This window comes from Cyphellophora europaea (assembly GCF_000365145.1).
Source record: "Cyphellophora europaea CBS 101466 unplaced genomic scaffold supercont1.3, whole genome shotgun sequence".
Lineage (NCBI taxonomy): Eukaryota > Fungi > Ascomycota > Eurotiomycetes > Chaetothyriales > Cyphellophoraceae > Cyphellophora > Cyphellophora europaea.
In genome coordinates this window covers 104054-121425 of record NW_008481809.1, presented here as the reverse complement: position 1 = coordinate 121425, position 17372 = coordinate 104054, and the positions used below count along the sequence as shown (strand labels likewise).

The 17372-nt window shown below is 55.6% G+C and overlaps 7 protein-coding genes and 1 non-coding gene across 8 annotated transcripts; 4 read left to right on the top strand and 4 right to left on the bottom strand.

Annotated features, from left to right (window-relative positions):
- Positions 1–161: 161 nt before the first annotated feature.
- HMPREF1541_02955 lies at positions 162–277 on the bottom strand. Its single transcript, XR_573434.1, has one exon. It is a non-coding gene; the product is annotated as a 5S ribosomal RNA (ribosomal RNA).
- A 242-nt stretch (positions 278–519) lies between these two features.
- Positions 520–2127, top strand: HMPREF1541_02954 (uncharacterized protein; the record flags this gene model as incomplete). Its single annotated transcript, XM_008717308.1, has 1 exon — positions 520–2127. One exon carries the CDS (start codon positions 520–522, stop codon positions 2125–2127), a length of 1608 nt encoding a protein of 535 aa, XP_008715530.1.
- Positions 2128–3125: 998 nt separating this feature from the next.
- On the bottom strand, positions 3126–6053 carry HMPREF1541_02953 (uncharacterized protein; the record flags this gene model as incomplete). The annotated part of the gene is made up of 4 exons (XM_008717307.1): positions 3126–3392; positions 3448–5906; positions 5961–6001; positions 6049–6053. The coding sequence occupies 4 exons, from the start codon at positions 6051–6053 to the stop codon at positions 3126–3128; spliced, it is 2772 nt and encodes a 923-aa protein (XP_008715529.1).
- A 1211-nt stretch (positions 6054–7264) lies between these two features.
- On the top strand, positions 7265–8265 carry HMPREF1541_02952 (uncharacterized protein; the record flags this gene model as incomplete). Its single annotated transcript, XM_008717306.1, has 2 exons — positions 7265–7425; positions 7473–8265. The coding sequence occupies 2 exons, from the start codon at positions 7265–7267 to the stop codon at positions 8263–8265; spliced, it is 954 nt and encodes a 317-aa protein (XP_008715528.1).
- A 560-nt stretch (positions 8266–8825) lies between these two features.
- HMPREF1541_02951 (uncharacterized protein) lies at positions 8826–10475 on the top strand (the record flags this gene model as incomplete). Its single annotated transcript, XM_008717305.1, has 1 exon — positions 8826–10475. The coding sequence occupies one exon, from the start codon at positions 8826–8828 to the stop codon at positions 10473–10475; it is 1650 nt and encodes a 549-aa protein (XP_008715527.1).
- A 48-nt stretch (positions 10476–10523) lies between these two features.
- On the bottom strand, positions 10524–12032 carry HMPREF1541_02950 (uncharacterized protein; the record flags this gene model as incomplete). The annotated part of the gene is made up of 1 exon (XM_008717304.1): positions 10524–12032. One exon carries the CDS (start codon positions 12030–12032, stop codon positions 10524–10526), a length of 1509 nt encoding a protein of 502 aa, XP_008715526.1.
- Positions 12033–13745: 1713 nt separating this feature from the next.
- On the bottom strand, positions 13746–14297 carry HMPREF1541_02949 (ubiquitin-conjugating enzyme E2 2; the record flags this gene model as incomplete). The annotated part of the gene is made up of 3 exons (XM_008717303.1): positions 13746–14094; positions 14141–14205; positions 14256–14297. The coding sequence occupies 3 exons, from the start codon at positions 14295–14297 to the stop codon at positions 13746–13748; spliced, it is 456 nt and encodes a 151-aa protein (XP_008715525.1).
- Positions 14298–14809: 512 nt separating this feature from the next.
- HMPREF1541_02948 (uncharacterized protein) lies at positions 14810–16168 on the top strand (the record flags this gene model as incomplete). The annotated part of the gene is made up of 2 exons (XM_008717302.1): positions 14810–15919; positions 15971–16168. 2 exons carry the CDS (start codon positions 14810–14812, stop codon positions 16166–16168), a joined length of 1308 nt encoding a protein of 435 aa, XP_008715524.1.
- Positions 16169–17372: the final 1204 nt, after the last annotated feature.

The following is a 17372-nucleotide window of genomic DNA, read 5'->3' as shown; positions in this document are numbered from 1 at the left end:
TTGGCCTCGCCCTTGCTTCATATCTCACTCTCTCTCCGTCTCGCTCTTTCTCGTTTATGCCTGGATTGTGTTCATCGTCGCTGTAGTGATATACGTCTTGGCTGATATGGCAACCTCGATCTTGTGCCATCCACACCAGCCAGAAGCTCCCAAAAAGCAAAAACAATCAACACCAAGTATTCGTTGATGGTCACCCACTCAACTACCAATTCGGCAACACAGAGCTTGAGTGCAGGTGAGCTGACGGGAACCGCTGTTTTCTCTATTCTTTGGTCGATTGCGAGTTACATAACTGCCGCATTGGTACAAGTATGGAGGTACACCAATGGTAGAAGGGCGTCACGGTATCCCGGCACAACAGGAGCGGACAACTCCATCCGTCGAGCTCAGTAAAGCTCAGTAAAAGTCCTGAAAACCCTACTGATCGGCCATAGCTCCATAGCTCCATTGCTAGCAACAAGAGGTAGGGCGACAGACTTGCCTTTCCCTTTCTTCTCCTTGTAGCACGTTCTCGTCGCCATGGTCCAACCCTTACTACACCTTCTCCTGCCCGCTGCGGCTCTACTGCTCTTCCCCTCCTCAACTAGCGCCAGCTATGGCTTTTACGTCGGCAAGCACCTCTCCCCCACCAATGCCACTCTCCTCGGTGGTACTGGCGAGGAGGTCTCTTCCCACTGGCTGCAGATCTTTCCTGCCGCCGACTATCCGCCCAACAGCACGCTCACCGTTGGTGTCACTCCGGATGCCACCCTTCCCGGTAACCTCATCAATATCACCCAGGTCCCGCACACCTTCCGCTATATGTCCATGGAATACTCTGATTATGAAGGCTTTCCCGCACCGCTGACCAACGGTGGCGTGAACGAGAATGGCGTGGGTGTGCGCGACATCTGGGCTACCAATCGAGACGAGCTTTACTACATGACTCCCGACCCCCAAACAGGGATCCAGTACAGCGATTTGGCCCGGCTGGTTCTGGAGCGTGCGAGTACGGCCCGTGAAGGCGTCGAGGTCATTGGCCAGCTCATTGCCGAGTACGGCTACGCCACCTATGGCGGTAACAGCCATCTGATCGCGGACAAGGACGAGGGTTGGGTCGTTTGGGAGTTCGCAGGGGGCGAGAAGCTATGGGCTGCGGAGCGTCTGGGACCAGACGAAGTGCGTGTCTCGTACCCGGGATACATTGAGGAATTCCCTGTCGACTTCGAGAACTCAACAGACTACATGGGAAGCCCAAACATCGTGTCTTTTGCCGTGGACCAGGGTTGGTGGAGCCCCAACGGGACGGAACCTTTCAACATCTTCAAGGTCTACGGCCCCCAGGGCGAAAACTACACGGCGCGCGACGGCGGCTTCAAGTACATGTCGCAGGCAGCCCTCGAGAACGCAACCTTGGCCATGGTCCCCGTCACCGAAGAGGCTCTCATGGAGCGTGTCCGCGACCCACGCATCGCCGACGACGAGTCCGGCTATGGGCAAGTCCTAAGCCTGCACGATTTTCCCGAGTCCGACCTGATCCGCATCTGGATCGCGCCGACCGGCAGCGTCACCGCGCCCTTCAACCCCTGGTGGCTCGGCGTCCAGAGCGTGCCCCCGGAGTACAGCGAGCACCGCTACCTCACCAAGGACGCAGCCAGCACGTTCCTCAACCCGGACTACCAGCTGCAGGAAGCGAGCGAGTTCGCCGGCCGGCTCTTCAAGCGCCTGCTCTACTACACCTGCTCCAACCCGGCCACCCTCCTCCCCGTCATCACCGACATGCTGGAGGGCTTCGAGAACCAGTCCCGCAGCGACATCGACTGGGTAGAGGAGAGCGCGCAATTGCTTATTGAGAACGGACAACGCGAGGCCGCGCAGCGCCTGCTGACGCACCACTCGCACACCCGTGCGCAGCAGGCGCTGGAGCTCGGCGAGAGGATGGTGGGTGCGCTCGACGCCTACGTCAAGGTCACGGGGCAGTGGAGGGCGCCGAACGGGACGCAGATCAATGATGCGGGCGAGGGAGCTGAGACGGTCAACTGCCTTGTCGGCCTCGATCCTGATCAGCCAGGCGGCGTGCCTCTGTCCCTGAAGAAGCGTGGGAATATGGATCAACGCGATCGGTGGTCTGGTGAGCTCAGACGATGAATGGTTCGATAGCCGACCACGCCGGCGGTTTCAGGTGGAGGCAACATGCACAATATGTCCGTCAGGGAGCATCATTCCTCCAAATGAATGGCAGTCTAAGACTTCAATCCTTCTACCACCGACTAACAGCTTCAACTTATCAGAAGCCACTTCAGCCCTCCCTTTCCGTAGCGAGCCCCTCTTCGCCTTTCCGCAAGCGTGGCTGCAGCACTTAACAGCTCAATACACTCGAGTGGGGACGGCTGATGCGCATGAGATGGCGGTGGAGGCTACTGCGGGTGTAGGGCATAGCTGACTCAGTTGGAGGGAGGGTGGCTGGAATAACGGGTCCAGGGATGTCAGCGCGTGCTCTCTACGGAAAAGAGACCCCGTATATTGCCTTACACGGAGTGATAGCGATCCATGACTGCTAACGGGACACAGGACACCGGCTAGCTTTGGATGGCAACAACTGTGGTGGTGGCGGTAACGTGGTTACAGGTTCAACAGCCACGAGTTGTTTCACCGATAATATAGCTTCTGATTTCTATTACTGTCATTGCAATACAGGGGACGCGCCTCACTCATGGGTGACGACGTACATGTCCTTAGTTCTTCCCATGAGATTCACAAGGGGCATCAAGTCGATGCTCAAAGAAAATGCAGGGTGTCAAGTGACAAGATGTTGATTTGGTTGCTCATGAAAATCATTGACAAACAAATAGTCTGGGTTGGACATGTGGGATATTGCCAGACGCCTTCGAATGCTCGTGCCATTGCGATTCAGAGAAGGGTATCTTCGCTCTAGAAGCCGAAACAAACGCGCAAAGCACCGTCCGTGTAGTCTAGGGCGAAAGTCGAAGTGAAATAGGGTCGTATCCAGCGTGTTGTGGCAGGTTCTCAAGCCAACCTTGCTCCCGTGCCTGCTCCCTCTCCTTGGACATTCCTCAATCATGCTGCTCATGTCGGACGTATATTGTACATCATGACATCGTTCTATCATTCGTCGATGGCATGTCTCAGCCCTTGTTGAAGAACCAACTTGACCTCTTCCCTCCACTTCCTTCATTGCTCGCCAGGCTATTCAGAACGGGAATCGAAGGGCCACCGTTGATCTCGTTGGGACTGGTAGCGGCGCCGCCGCCTCGGAGTGGCTTCGCGATTCTGGCACCGGCGCTTGCCATCCAGCTGGCGCCAGGTCCCGGAGCCATACCTACACCGTTCATGGGTCCGCGGCTCGAGACTTTGGCAGCCTCGAGTCGCTCTTTGACCGCCTGCAGTTGCTGCTCGAACCTGTCTTGAATTAGCATAGCCGAATGGCGACCACGATTGAAGGGAAACATGCCTGTGATTAGCCGCAGTCAGCTTCTCTTGGCTCTCGGCCAGTAGACCCTCCAAGCTCAAGATACGATCGTTGCGGGCAATTAGCTTCCTCTCCGCAATGGCCACTTCTTTCTTGAGGCTGGTATTTTGCTCGACCAGCTGTCTCTGCACGACTGTCAACTGCTCGAGGTTGCGCTCGAGGAAAGCCATCTTCTTCTGTTGCTGTCTGTTGTTACTGCTTCGGAGCACATTGTTGTACTGCTCCCGAGTCTCGTCAAGCGAGATCTCGAGCTCGACCACGCGCTCGCAGCGGTTTTGCAGATCACGCATGAGATTCTTCTTCATCAGGTCAAAGTCAGCAATCTGTTGCTGAAGGGTTTTGTTGGTAACACCGTTGGCACCGTTGGCGCCAGTACGGTTTTGAAGATCCGCAACTGACTGCCGAAGTCGGTGAATTTCCTCGGTTTTGTGGGTGAGTTCGTCCCGGAGGTCGTGGATGATGTCTGACTGTGTATCACGGCGGTCCTGATACAGACCCTCGAGCTTCTGCTTGATCTCCTCGACATCGTCAGGGTTGAGATTGCGACTCAGGAGTGCCTCATGCTCATCTTGCAGAGCTGCCAGGCGCTCTTCGAGTTCAAGCCGACCATCATCCTCTGCGGCAAATTGCGTCGATTGGGATTCGAGAATCTTGCCACGAAGGGTGTCCAGAGCCTCGGCAGAGATGGACTCGCCATTTTCAGTGGGAGTCCGGAGCTGTTCGAGTGTCTGCAACAGGTCGGTGGTTCTATCGTCCACAGATCCGAGGTCAAAGCCAGCAAGCATCTTCGCCATGCGCTCCTGTTTCTTGCGGTCCTTTTCGTCGAGGGCGGCGGTTGTTTCTTTGGCGCTCATCTTGAGATCTAGAAGCTGCTGTTTCACGGACACAAGCTCGGTCTCGAGCTCGGAATTGGCTTCCTTGAAACTGTCCATTGTGATAGCATCCTCCTTGCTCTGGAACGACAGCTTTTGCAGCTCCATCTGGGTCTTGTTGAGCTTATCCTGCATGGTTTCATTCTCTTTGGTTGTCCGCAGGGCACCCTCCTTGTATGACTTGAGCTCCTCTCGGGCTTCCTGAAGACTGCGCTCGAGGCTAGCCGCTTGAGATTCCTTTTCAGTCAGCTGGTCTTGGAGCTCGTTTTCGCGGCGCAAAAACTCTTCGCGCTCATCTTTTTCGAGAATAATGCTAGGAGTGCTAGACCGTTCGCCTGTTCTGGAATCAGGTCGACTAGGAGTTTCGGCGCGCAATTGATCTTGCCGTGAAGGGGTTTCCGTCCTTGGCTTGACCTCAGTCTTTGCTCCTGAGAGCGGAGCAACCCATTTGTCCTGTGGGACACTCTCGCCTTTCCGCCAGAGCTGAACTTCGGCGTCCAGCGACGTGATGTACTTTTCGAAAGTCACGGCCTGGTTCTGCGCGATCTTGAGTTGTCGCTTCAGTTCCTGCGGGCTCAATTCGGCGTTGATCTTGGCCTTGTTCTTGATGCTCTTCGCGCGCATGCCGAAGCGTAGGGTGCTGACTGTTTCGGCATCATTGTAGCTGGAGGGTGAGCAGTTGATGATCAATGTGGTCCTCGAGTTACCACCCAACGATTCTTGCAGAATGCGAGTGAGCTTGGAGTCTCGATAGGGAACGTGACTAGATTTGCCATCGGTCAGAGCATTGATGACCATTCCGAGTGCACTCAGACTCTTGTTGATTTTCTTGGCTTCTTCTAGCGTTTGTCCTGTGGCGCCGGTCTTGCCAACCTTTTCTGAGCCGGCCAAATCGACGAGGTACAGCATACCACTCTTTTGCGAGCCAGTGTTGACATCTTTCTGGTTGATAGTAACAACGAAAATGGAATGGGAGCGGGATGACTCCAGGTTCATATTTGTGGACGCAGTAACTCGTGCTCGTTGACCCAAATGCATAGCGGTATAGACTTCGGCGACCTCGCCGACATATATCTCGCGCAGGCCTTTAACGTAGGGGCCTTTGGGGCCTTCGTGAATGGGAAGATTGTCGTTGATGGGGTTCAGCAGGTCTCGTATTCGTTCCATATAAATTTCGAGGTATGAGATTCCAACCGTGTACTCGATCGAGGCAGAGCCGTGGACCATGATGGCGTCAAAGATCTGTTCGACGATTCTAGGGATGATACCCTTCTTGACCGGGTCGTCCATCTCGCCCATCATGGTGTACGATTTGCCAGCACCCGTCTGGCCGTAGGCGAACACAGTACCATTGTAGCCATTCATAACATCCTCGACGGTGTTCCGGATAGAGAAGTCAAAAATATCGCCTTGCTGCGAGGACATGCCAAAGACTCGGTCATAGGTAAAAGGTGCGGTGGTCTCGGTGGAGTTGAGGGAGACGGTGTCGTCGCCTTCGAAGCGGACGATGGGCTCGCCGCCATTGGCATTCTCGACCTTGTTCTGTGGTCGGAACCGGGCAACAACTGGGGAGAGTCAGTGATCTGGGGTGTAATGGAGGGTGAAGGACAACTGGGTACCTTTGATGTTGTTGCCCTGCGAGGAGTTGCCAGCAGCCGACCTAAAGGCGGTCAATGTTTGTGTGCCACATGGCGGGAGGCTACTTACGCCATGGTGTCTGCAGCCTCACTCAGGCCAGCTGAGACTCATCGACTGGACCCCAAGGCCCCAAGATTGCGCCGGGCGCGCGGTAGGGGTCGAGAGCAGATGGTCTTTGTTGACAGTCGACGCTGGGCACCGAGAGGATTGGCGATGGGTTTGATGGCTCGTGTTCAATGGTACAATCGAAAGACTGGGGAGAGTACTTGACAGTTAGGAGGGTATATTGAGATCGCAACTGCACGTGCAGATGCAGCGACGAGGGTGAATGGTGTGAAGTGGGACGTACGAGACGCGCCTGAGGGCGTTTGATTGGGGGGACGACGGGGACGACGGGCAGTCTAAAACCCTTGTCTGGGCACGATGCCGGCGCGGGTGCAGGCGGCGGGCAGTCGGCGGGTAGACTGCGGGCGGGCACAGGCACCAAATTCAACTGGCCGTCGCCCGGAAACAGGAAAATCAAAAACACGTGACTTCACAATGCGCCAAGATCGAATCTCTGCTGGGGGGAATTACGAGCAATCATCCTCGCCAGGTACTGCTGCTCCTCTTCGCATCCCTGGTTGCCGATCCAGTGCCCTATCTCAGCGGTGGAGAGGGTCAGAAGATGTCGTGTCATCTGTCACAGAGCGAAGATGCCACGACGGCCCTCAACAATCTGTGTGTCCTAATGCACCGCATGACAAGGACGCCGTCGAATAGCCATCACTGCACGACGTCGTCGAAGACGTGATAGACTGCTCAGAGAGAGACCAAAGTTCGTCCTCAAACAACACCACCACACAATCGCCGATTATCGAACATGTCAATGTCTCTACACGCTTCCGAATTAGTATCGTAAACAGGACACCTGAATACCTTGACCGGATGAGAAAATATCCGGTACATCTGAAGACTGTCTGCAAGAAAGATACCACAGTCAAAATGATGATTCCGCCGCCGGATGGGCGATGATCAAGTCAGCATTTGAACAGTCTCTCTACCAATGACAGCTGACGTCAGGCATCTGGCGGGGTACAGAATTGCAGTTCATCAAGACTCACGTACGGAGTATTCTAGATCCCTTTGATTGACGAAACAGCTTTGCATCTGTACGCGGTACAAGTGCCGAGGTTGGCATCCGCAACCCAATTATCGTGCACGCTGCTTTATCCTGACTAATTCCGCTCAGGGTACAAGTACTCGAGAGGCAAACTGCCATCTTGAATCGAACATCTACTCCATGATGGCCGCAGCAAAGACGCAGCAGCTGTTTTCCTCCCACAACCTGAAACACAATGTCACCAAGACCGAGTCTGGTTCCGAAGTGCACAGCTACACCTCCGATCTAGGTCCAGACACACCCGTCCTGACCCTCATTCACGGCTACCCTCAATCCGCCTACGAGTACGCTCTATTCCACCCATTGACTTCCCGCTACTTAATCAAGACAGGTGGCGCTACCTTGTCCCTCTCCTCCAGGAGAAGGTCTCGCTCTTCGTGCCTGAACTTCCGGGCTATGGCATCTCGACTAGCCAGTCGGCCAACGATAAACGTGCTATCGGCACAACCCTCCTCAACACCCTCGGCGCAGTCTTCGGCAAGAATCGTAAAGTCATCTTGGGTGGGCACGACCGCGGCGCTCGTATCTGCCATCGCCTCGCCGTCGATGCCGCCAACTACCCTCTGCAGATTCTTGGCGTGGTCATGCTGGACATCGTGCCCACGCTCGTCCAATGGCAGGCCTTTTCCAATCCCCGAACGGTAAGTGGATACTTCCACTGGCCGATGCTGGCAAATGTGGAGATTGCCACGCAAATGATCACTGCATTCGGCGGCGGGAAATGGGCGAAGAACGCCAATGAGCGCATCGCGGGGCCATCAGATATCGGAAAGGCGCGAGTGGTGGCCGATGGCGCCCTCGACGTGTATGCGGAACTTTTCGACAAGGAGGAGACCATCAGGTACAGCTGCGAGGATTACCGAGCCGGTGCTCAAGAGGACGTCACAGAGCAACAAGCAGATCAAAAGGCAGGGCGAAAGATCAACATTCCCACGCTTGTCATGTTCAGCAAGTCGAAACTAGGCTCGACGATGGACTGTGCGGCCGTGTGGAAGGACTGGATTGCGGAAGGTGTCGATTATCAAGGCATTGCGGTGGGTGAGGAGAGAGGCCATTATCTGCCCGAGGAGGCATACGAGACAGTGCGGGACGCTATGGTCAAGTTCATTGACAAGGTGACTTGAGCATTCCAGCACATCGTTGTCTACAGAAGATCACGCAAAGCGCAATATTTCCCTGCCGCAAGCTCATTCGCCGATGGTAACCATTTCTCCGTCCAGATCACAGCCATTTACCGATCCCAAACCCCGCTTCCTGGCCTCTACAACGTTAGACGTCCTTCGCCTCAGACTCCCTCTTCCGGACATAGCTTCATGCATTCACCACGCGAGCAAGCCACAGCGCAAGAATCGAGACCCAAAGCTGCACAACGCTCTTTAGTGGCTGCGATAGCTGCTTCGTTCATCCTATCATGCGCAGCGCTGTAGAAGCTGATGCTCTTATCTGCCCCGTCAGCCCAAGCTTCATAAGGGCTCCAGTATTCCGCTCTTGACGGGTCTTGTTTGCTCTTGTCTATCTCTATTGCTGATTTTCGCATAGCTAGTTTGGTCGCCGGTGTTGCGGAGCAGCGTCAAGCACTGATAAGCCCGCCCACAGCATTGCTTGACCACCTTTATTCCCAACCAACTTCTCTTTCGTTCGCAGTCTTGTCACCGCCTGACTGTGGTCGTCGTCCTTTGCCACCATGGCAGCGGCCGAACCAACGATGCGCTCCCGGACAATGTCCCATGATGAAAACCGCCTGCGCGAGCTCGGCTACGCCCAAGAATTGAAACGCGACTGGTCCATGCTGCACAACTTTGGCGTGTCCTTCTCCATCATCTCGGTCATCACCGGCATAACAACGCTCTTCCAATACGGCCTCACGACCGGCGGGCCTGCCGTGCAAGCGGACGGATGGATCATCGTGTGCTTCTTCACCATGTTCGTGGGCCTGGGAATGGCCGAGATCGTTTCCGCCATTCCCAATGCCGGCGGTCCCTACTTCTGGGCTGCAATTCTGGCACGCAAGAAGCACGCCGCGTTCGCAAGCTGGGTCACCGGATGGTTCAACCTCCTCGGTCAAGTCGCCGTCACAACCGGCATCACATTCGGTTGTGCAGGCCTCATCAGCACCCTCGCCAGTGTGCGCGGTTACGAGCCATCCCCAGGCAAGACCCTCGGCATCTATGCCGCCTTGCTCTTCAGCCACGGCGCGACCAACACCTTCGGCGTCCACATCCTGCGTTACCTGAACAACGCAAGCATCATTCTGCACAGTCTCGGCGTCTTCGCCTATGCGGTTGCCATTCTAGCCAAAGCTCCCAAGCATCAGTCTGCCAGTTTCGTCTTCGCCAAGTTCTACGACGGCACTGGCGACCCGGGCTGGTCCGTGAGAGCCAGCGATGCGTATGTGGCCTGCATCGGCATCTTGATGAGCCAGTACACCATCACCGGCTTCGACGCAAGCGCGCATCTGGCGGAAGAGACACAGAATGCCAGCATGAGTGCCCCAATCGGCGTGCTGATGAGCATCGGATGCTCTGCCGTATTTGGATGGTTCTTGATTCTCGCCTATCTATTCAGTATCCAGGACTTCGACCAGACCATCGATTCCGAGTACGGGCAACCGATCCTGCAGATTCTGGTAGACGTCTTTGGCGAGAACGGGGCCATCGTGCTCATGACGCTGGTCATCGTCTGCGTCTGGCATTGTGGCTTATTCAGCATGACCAGCAACTCGCGCATGATGTTCAGTTTTGCCAGAGACGGTGGCATTCCCCGATTCTTCAATCATGTTGATAAGCGGTGGAAGAGTCCGATCCGAACAGTTTGGCTAGCGGCAACACTCGCCTTCCTCCTAGCTACACCGAGCTTGGGGAGCACTGTGGCATTCGCCGCGGCCACCAGCATTGCCACGATCGGGCTGTATATTTCGTACGGAATTCCCATCCTTATCGGTCTGATCAACCCGGAAGGCTTCGTACACGGGCCATTCAACCTAAAATGGGCCAGCAAGCCGGTGGCCATCATCGCAGTGCTGTGGATCATGTTCATCACCATCGTCTTCTGCTTGCCGCAACTGAATCCGGTCAACAGCCAGACGCTAAACTACACGCCCGTCTGCGTGGGCGTTATCGGTGCTTGGTGCATTCTAAGCTGGTTCCTGTGGGCTCGGCGGTGGTTCAAAGGTCCGATTCGGCAGATTGAACTCGAGGTCGCCGGCGTCAATGTAGACGATCCTGAGGCCATGGACCGCGCAGAACAGGAGAAGCGAGTACCACAGCTGGACACGTTGGCCGATGGGGAAAAGAGCGTACTGGCTGCGATTAAGCACCAGACTCAGGGGTCCTAAAGTGGACATTGTATGACTAGAAATTTACGCATCTATCGTAAGTCGTCCTCAAGCCGGAGTAATAGCAAACAGCTTATTGAACACATTGCCCGGATCATACTTGGCCTTCAACTTCTGCAGCTCGGCATAATTGTCACCAAAGATATCCTTGCTCCTCTCGTCGTAATGGTCGTAATTGCCATAAAACTGCGTCGCCTTCTTTCTTCCCACCACGCTTGCCACCTCCTTGGTATCTCCCGTCTCCCTGTCACCATGCTCCTCCAGTTCTCGCTTGAACAGCTCGTTCATGTGCCGCGCCCACAGCCGGCACTTTTGGTCGTTCTCCTCCTGGCTCCAGATCGGGCAGATCATGCCGTTCAGATGCGTACCGCGGTTGGCAAAGCTACCTGCATCCAGCGCACTCACCTTGCTGGGGTCAAACATCTCGAACAGCAGCAGGCTGATGCCCAAGTCCTTGGCCTCCTCGCCTTCTGTGAACTTGCTGTATTCCTCCAAAGTCTTGCCCACAAACTCCTCGCGGAGTGGCAACTCAAATGCCGCTCCCTTCATGCTGGCACGCAGACCATATGGCGGCGCCAACAGCGTGTTGATTGTTGGGTAATCCACCATCGCCATGCCGTCCACCACCGGTCCAAGCGCAAACAGGTTCTTGTAGACCTCTCTACCCTCAGCCTCGGTGCCAAAGTAGATGATGGGCGTTAGCAGCATGACCTGTCCGCCAGCGTCCGGTGGCCGCGCAAACCCCAAGCCGCCAGCACCCCTAGCCGCCACTTTTGTCTTCCCATCCTTGATTGTATACAGTTCATTCATCACACGGGTCACACCCTTGACATTCTCAGGCGTGGGCGCAAACACCACCATGCCGGCCCACACCTGCTTCCCAACTTCAAAAGCACGCAGCACAAACTCGGTCGCCACGCCAAAGTTCTGCCCCGCGCCACGCAACGCCCAGAAGAGCTCCGGATTCTGCGTCTCGCTGGCACGCACCACCTCGCCGGACGCCAACACGACTTCCGCCTCAAGCAGCACATCGATCGTGAGGCCATATAGGCCCGACAGCCAGCCGTAGCCGCCACCAAGCGTCAGGCCGCCAACACCTGTGTCCGCGACGGTGCCGCCGACGGTGCCCACGCCGTGCTGGAAGGCCACGGCATCGACGTCGCCCCAATTAGCGCCGCCCTGCACGCGCAGAGTGCTGCTGGCCTCATCGAACGTGACGCCGCGCATCTTTCCCAGATCGAAGAGCAGGCCGCCGTCCGTGCTGCTGACGCCGGCAGTACTATGCCCGCCGCCTTTGACCGCGACGTCCAGGCCCTTTTCGGCCGCGTACTTGACCACACTAGCGACCTGGACCGCCGTGGTGGGCAGGATGGACACGCCCGCAGGCTTGCTGGCCGCCATGGACCAGCGTTTGATGGTGTCGGGGTAGCCGGCGGCGTCGGGAGTCAGAACCTCCGCATCTGTGCCGGCGAGGAGGGACCTGATAGCGTCGATGTCCGCGGAGGTCACCTTGGCCCGCATAGAGGGCGCGGTGGGCTGCGGGCCGATGGATCCCATGGTGGTACTGCGGGGGGTATATTGCTAGGTCTGCTGGATGACCCTTCAAAGATGCCGAGTCGCACTCAGAGGCGGTCGTGTACGGGTTGACAAGGAGTATTGGTAGATGTAGCGGTACTGGTTGGTAGAGTAAGAGGTAAGATGGAAGGTGAAATTGGGGTATTGGAGATTCACCTCAGGCAGTGAAATGAATGCTGCCGATGTCTCGCCTGACTCAGGCGTTATCGGTCCGTGAACCCTCAAGCTTGGAAAAGTTATGCTTCCCTCTAGCGAGTAGAGTGACGACCTTTTGCTTACCACACGCAAGAAAACCTGCAAGCCAGCGACGTCCGGCGTCCAAGAAGTGTCTGGCCTCAAACTGATCTTATACCCAACAGCCTGTCCCGCAATGGCCTCCCCTCCCCTGGTCGGCAGGGCGCGGCAGCTCACATGTTACATTACCCTCGTATGCCGGCTGGATCACTTTGCCTCAGGGACAACAGCCACTTCTCTCGGACCGTACCCACTGCCTATCAGAGCGCGCCGTGGACGTATCAGGCAATTTTGGCGCCCGCCACGAAGAACTAGCATAGAATAAATTGTTGGAGCCGAGAGTCAGTCCCCATGGACAGGCAGGGGGGGTCTACCACAGGTCTTCCAACGTATAGCTGTGCGACGAGTGCTCGAACGCCTTTTGCTTACCACATGCTGATCGCATGCGTACCCTGTTCCAGAGCGAGCAGGTGCTGTCTCTGCTAGCTTGCTTATTTTTCAGTGGAGTCTGCCCTAAGAGGCGGCTTGCCCACAAAGCAGGTCAGCTTCAGCGTCAGCTGCTTGCCCCGACCGGTCCACTTCAGCGGCCGACATTCTCAAACCCCTGTATCAACAGGCAACCGTGTTTTGCACCTGAGGACTGACAAAGCAGGGCCATTTTACGGACGCAAGGTATAACTAATATGAGTGCCTGGGGAGGGGGACCACTTGGCGGGAAGTCAAGAAAAGCCATAAGGCTCATGCAAGAAACACGAATACGCTGATATTGGGTTGCTGGGTACGAGGGCCTCAAAAGTACTTGCTACCTTGCTCCCAGGCCGCTTTCATTGTCGTGATCCAACAATACCACATGACACCGCACAAGCAGTGGCGACACAAGTCTCGCGACACGAGGTAGGTTCATTTGCGAGAGAAGTCTGGCTGGCTGGTGGTATCTGAGATACGTCGGGGCTGCAACCCCGTGTGTCGAGCAGTTTGACAAGCTCTCCAAAGGCAACGCACTATCAGCAGCCGAGAATCAGGGACTGGCTCGATACCGAGTCAAGACTGATACTACTCCACCCAGCGGTCCTGAGGCGAGCCTACAAATGACGCGCTTGGCCATTATGCAGAGCTTCAGACAAGCCCCGGACCGCCGCGAGATAGACCGCCACCAAAGCTGGCCTGGTGATGTTCGAGCTCAGAGGGCCCCGTGCATAATTCATCACTGATCAGCTCACTGGGCAGCAGCGTCCTCATTTGTAGGTTGGAAAGAGGTATAGTTTCGAGAAGGCCTTCGAGGGAATTGTTCGTGCAATCCAAGTCTTGCTTCGATACGTGGAGTTATCATAAGATATGGTCGTAGTACTGCAACGGTGTGGCCCTACCGGAAGGATTATTCGGCCGGATATATCCAAAACATCTAGAACTCCCCGCGCCGCCCGCTTGCTATGCATGTAACAGCACGCCACTGGTGACGACTCAGTCCTCCCAGCTCTTCTCCACCGTCTCTCTCACTCGCTTGGTGTACTCTTTGCGGTTGTCCTTGTACAGATTCGAGGCTTCGACATTGGCTGGCGATGAAGTGTTTGGATCGTTGAGGAGGGACTGAATGCTGGTGAGAATGGCGGCGACATCATATGTGGGCGACCATCGGTTCTGTAGAATATCCAGACATAGCTCGCCGGTGCCGTACACATTGGGATGGAACATCTGGCTAACGAACTTGACACCAGGCGGCTTGTTCGGGTAGGCTTCTTCAAATTGCATAACGAGGCGGAAAGTTCCATCTTCGAATGGTGTGTCGGCAGGGCCGATGATGACTGCATTCCTAAAACGCTGTTAGATTAATCGTGTGGTTGATCTGAAAGGCATACCAGGTCATCACGTTATCGGCGACCGGTGATGCAGAAACTCCGGCAGGAGGATCAGTCTGCATTCGCTTGTCGATTGTCAGTGATGTCTTGCTGTACAGTGTTGTTGTCCGCCTACCTTGAAGTCTCGCATGAGACGGCGCCGGGCAGAAGTAGACATGGTGACTCGATGAATGGAGGAAGGTACTAGATTGTGTTCTGGAATCCAAGCGGCGATTGATTTGAGACTTGGAAGTGGTCACGACAACAGAGAGAAGAGATCGATCGGGAACGTGTGCACAGGTCGAGGGCAGGGTTGAGACGATGGTCGTGTGCTGTCTTTGTCACCCTAGTCGACGTACAAGAGGGGCGGAAGGCGCAGACTGGGCGTGGCGGCGAGGCTGTGGCGGCGGTACTGGCAAGGCTACTCTTTTCCGCTCTGAGATCTCCCGTTCCCTACGCGGCCTCCGACGAGCCGAGGATGCGGGGAGCTTTTCGGGGCAGGTCCCGCAAGCCTCTCACATGCATACTAGTAAACCGCAAATACCCGTCCTCATGCCCTTATTTACAATAACCTCCTTCTCACTTTAATTCTCTTTGCATTATACTGTGCCTGCAGTCCAGCTGATTTCAATTCCTTCGACAAGGGTTGCCCCAACTGTCACCATCCTCGCCCAGATTTCTCCGCCGACCATGCCTGCCCTTGCCGGCTCTGCGCGAGCCGCCGCTCGAACTGCCAACGCATCCTCTACAGCCCGCTTGTCCCAGCTTCGGGGCCACTTCAGTACCACGTCCTCGGCCCGAAGAGAAGTCCAAGAGGCCTACATTCTGTCAGCGTCCCGCACACCTACGGCCAAGTTTAATGGCTCCTTCATGAGCATGTCTGCTCCCGAACTCGGTGCAGTTGCCATCAAGTCTGCCCTGGAGAAATCCAAGGTTCCCGTTTCCAAGATCACAGATGTATACATGGGCAATGTCCTCGCAGCCAACGTGGGCCAGGCACCCGCGAGACAAGCTTCTATCTTCGCCGGCCTGCCGCCCTCTGTCGAAGCCGTGACCATCAACAAAGTCTGTGCTTCTGGCCTAAAGGCTGTTGCAATTGCTGCACAGAACATCCAACTCGGACTTGCTGAGGCACAGATTGCTGGCGGAATGGAGTCAATGTCTCGTGTGCCTTATTACCTGCCACGAGCCGCGCAGAACCCACCCTTTGGCCATGTCAAGATGGAAGATGGCTTAATCAAGGATGGTCTTTGGGACGTTTACAATCAGTTCCACATGGGTAATTGTGCCGAGAACACGGCCAAAAAGTTCAAGGTCTCGCGCGAGGCGCAGGACGAGTATGCGATCCGCTCGTTTGAGCGTGCACAGGCTGCATGGGCGGACAACAAGTTCGCCGATGAAGTCGCACCCGTGACTGTCAAAGGAAAGAAGGGCGACGTCACCATCACCAGAGACGAGGGCTACGACAATCTGAAGAAGGACAAGGTCGCGGGTCTTAAGCCTGCTTTTGTCCGAGACGGTACCGGTACCGTGACTGCCGCCAACTCGTCCACTTTCAACGATGGTGCCAGCGCTCTGGTGCTGGGAAATAAAGAAATCGCTCAACAGTACGGCAAAGACAGCCGCGTCCTTGCCCGGATCGTAAGCAGTGCCGATGCTGCCATCGACCCTGTTGATTTTCCGGTGGCACCTGCTAAGGCTGTGCCCATTGCTTTGGAGCGCGCTGGCATTACGAAGGACGATGTTGCAGTCTGGGAATTCAATGAAGCTTTTGCAGCAGTCATCAAGGCCAACGAACAGGTAACGCTTCTCTCCACGGCCCTTTCTTGACGCGTACTAATCAATGAATAGATTCTTGGCCTCGAAAACGCGGTGGTAAACCCTCTTGGTGGTGCCATCTCACTCGGACACGCACTTGGCAGCTCTGGCTCGCGTATTCTCACTACCCTCTTGCACCAACTTAAGCCTGGAGAATATGGTGTCGCCGCCATCTGCAACGGAGGGGGCGCTGCGACCGCCATGGTTGTCCAACGGATTGATGCAGTTTAACGGACTGCTGTTCAATACGGCCCCTACACGAGCCCGGTTTATATCATAGCGCGGAGTCGTAGGATCACATTATATGTTCCCAGTTTGCTACATCTTCCATGCTGAATATATCTAAAGTCACAAGCAGACAAGTCATAGCTGCCAACAGTCCTCGGAGTATCCTAGCGACCTACACTCTGCTCAAGTGTGTTCAATTCGGGTGCAATCGTATGTGGCTGGCGCCTCTTATCGAGAAGTGATATTTATATTCAGGCAGTGAATTACTTGGCACAGCAAAGGTTCTGTGTCACCCGACAAAACCTGTTTTCAACAATGCTGTATGGAATAAAGACAATCAAGTCAAAAAAACGTGCAGGCGATTGTACGTTGTTTCGGGATGCATCGCTACAGTAAAACCTCCATAGGGTCGCCGTCAATTTCGCCGCTACAGCAAATATTCATGTGTTCCCCAGTAGAGCACACGAATCATGTAGAAGTCGACCGACTGGAGAAAAACTTGCAGAGCCACACTCGTATCTGCCGGAAACAGGTGCTCCATCCATCCTTAACCAGGTATTCCATTCCTCACCGCTCTCGCCGCTCGTCAACCCCTCAAGCAGGCAACCGCCAGCGAGTGTGGCCTGTGCTTCAAGCACCAGCACCAGTACCAGCATCAGCGACACGAAGAACCGCAACCAAGATCAAAAGGTAAACATCATCTGTTTCACGCCCTCCCCGATGAGACTCTGTCATCGGGCTGCGAACCCGTTCCACCTATCTACCCACGTCCCTGCACACTCAAGTTGAACCCCGCCCACCAACAAACCAAACGACGTCTCGGCAGTCGATTGTGCACGGACCTCTCTCTTGGGGTCGAGGGGCAGCAGCACCTTGCCACGGCAGCAGGCTGCAAAGGGGCTGCAACAGTAGCATCTAACTTGCCCCTCCACCCAACGGTGACATCGGCGGCAGTCGCGGGGTGGAGCGGGAACGGTTCGGTTCAGTGTGGAAGGGCCCGAGGGGGCGATAGCCAAGAGTCGCATTCTGCGACACTCATGCTGACGGGGGATGGGCCCCGGACACGAGGGGCCGCGTTTCAGAAGTTGGAGATGGGCAGCTTATTTACGTTTGTCAGGCGAGCAATGCATTGAAGGAATTGTGACAATTAGTGCGGTGAGATGGCTCGAGCGCTGGACATTTTCTCTCCCGGCAAGTTCGAGCTGGA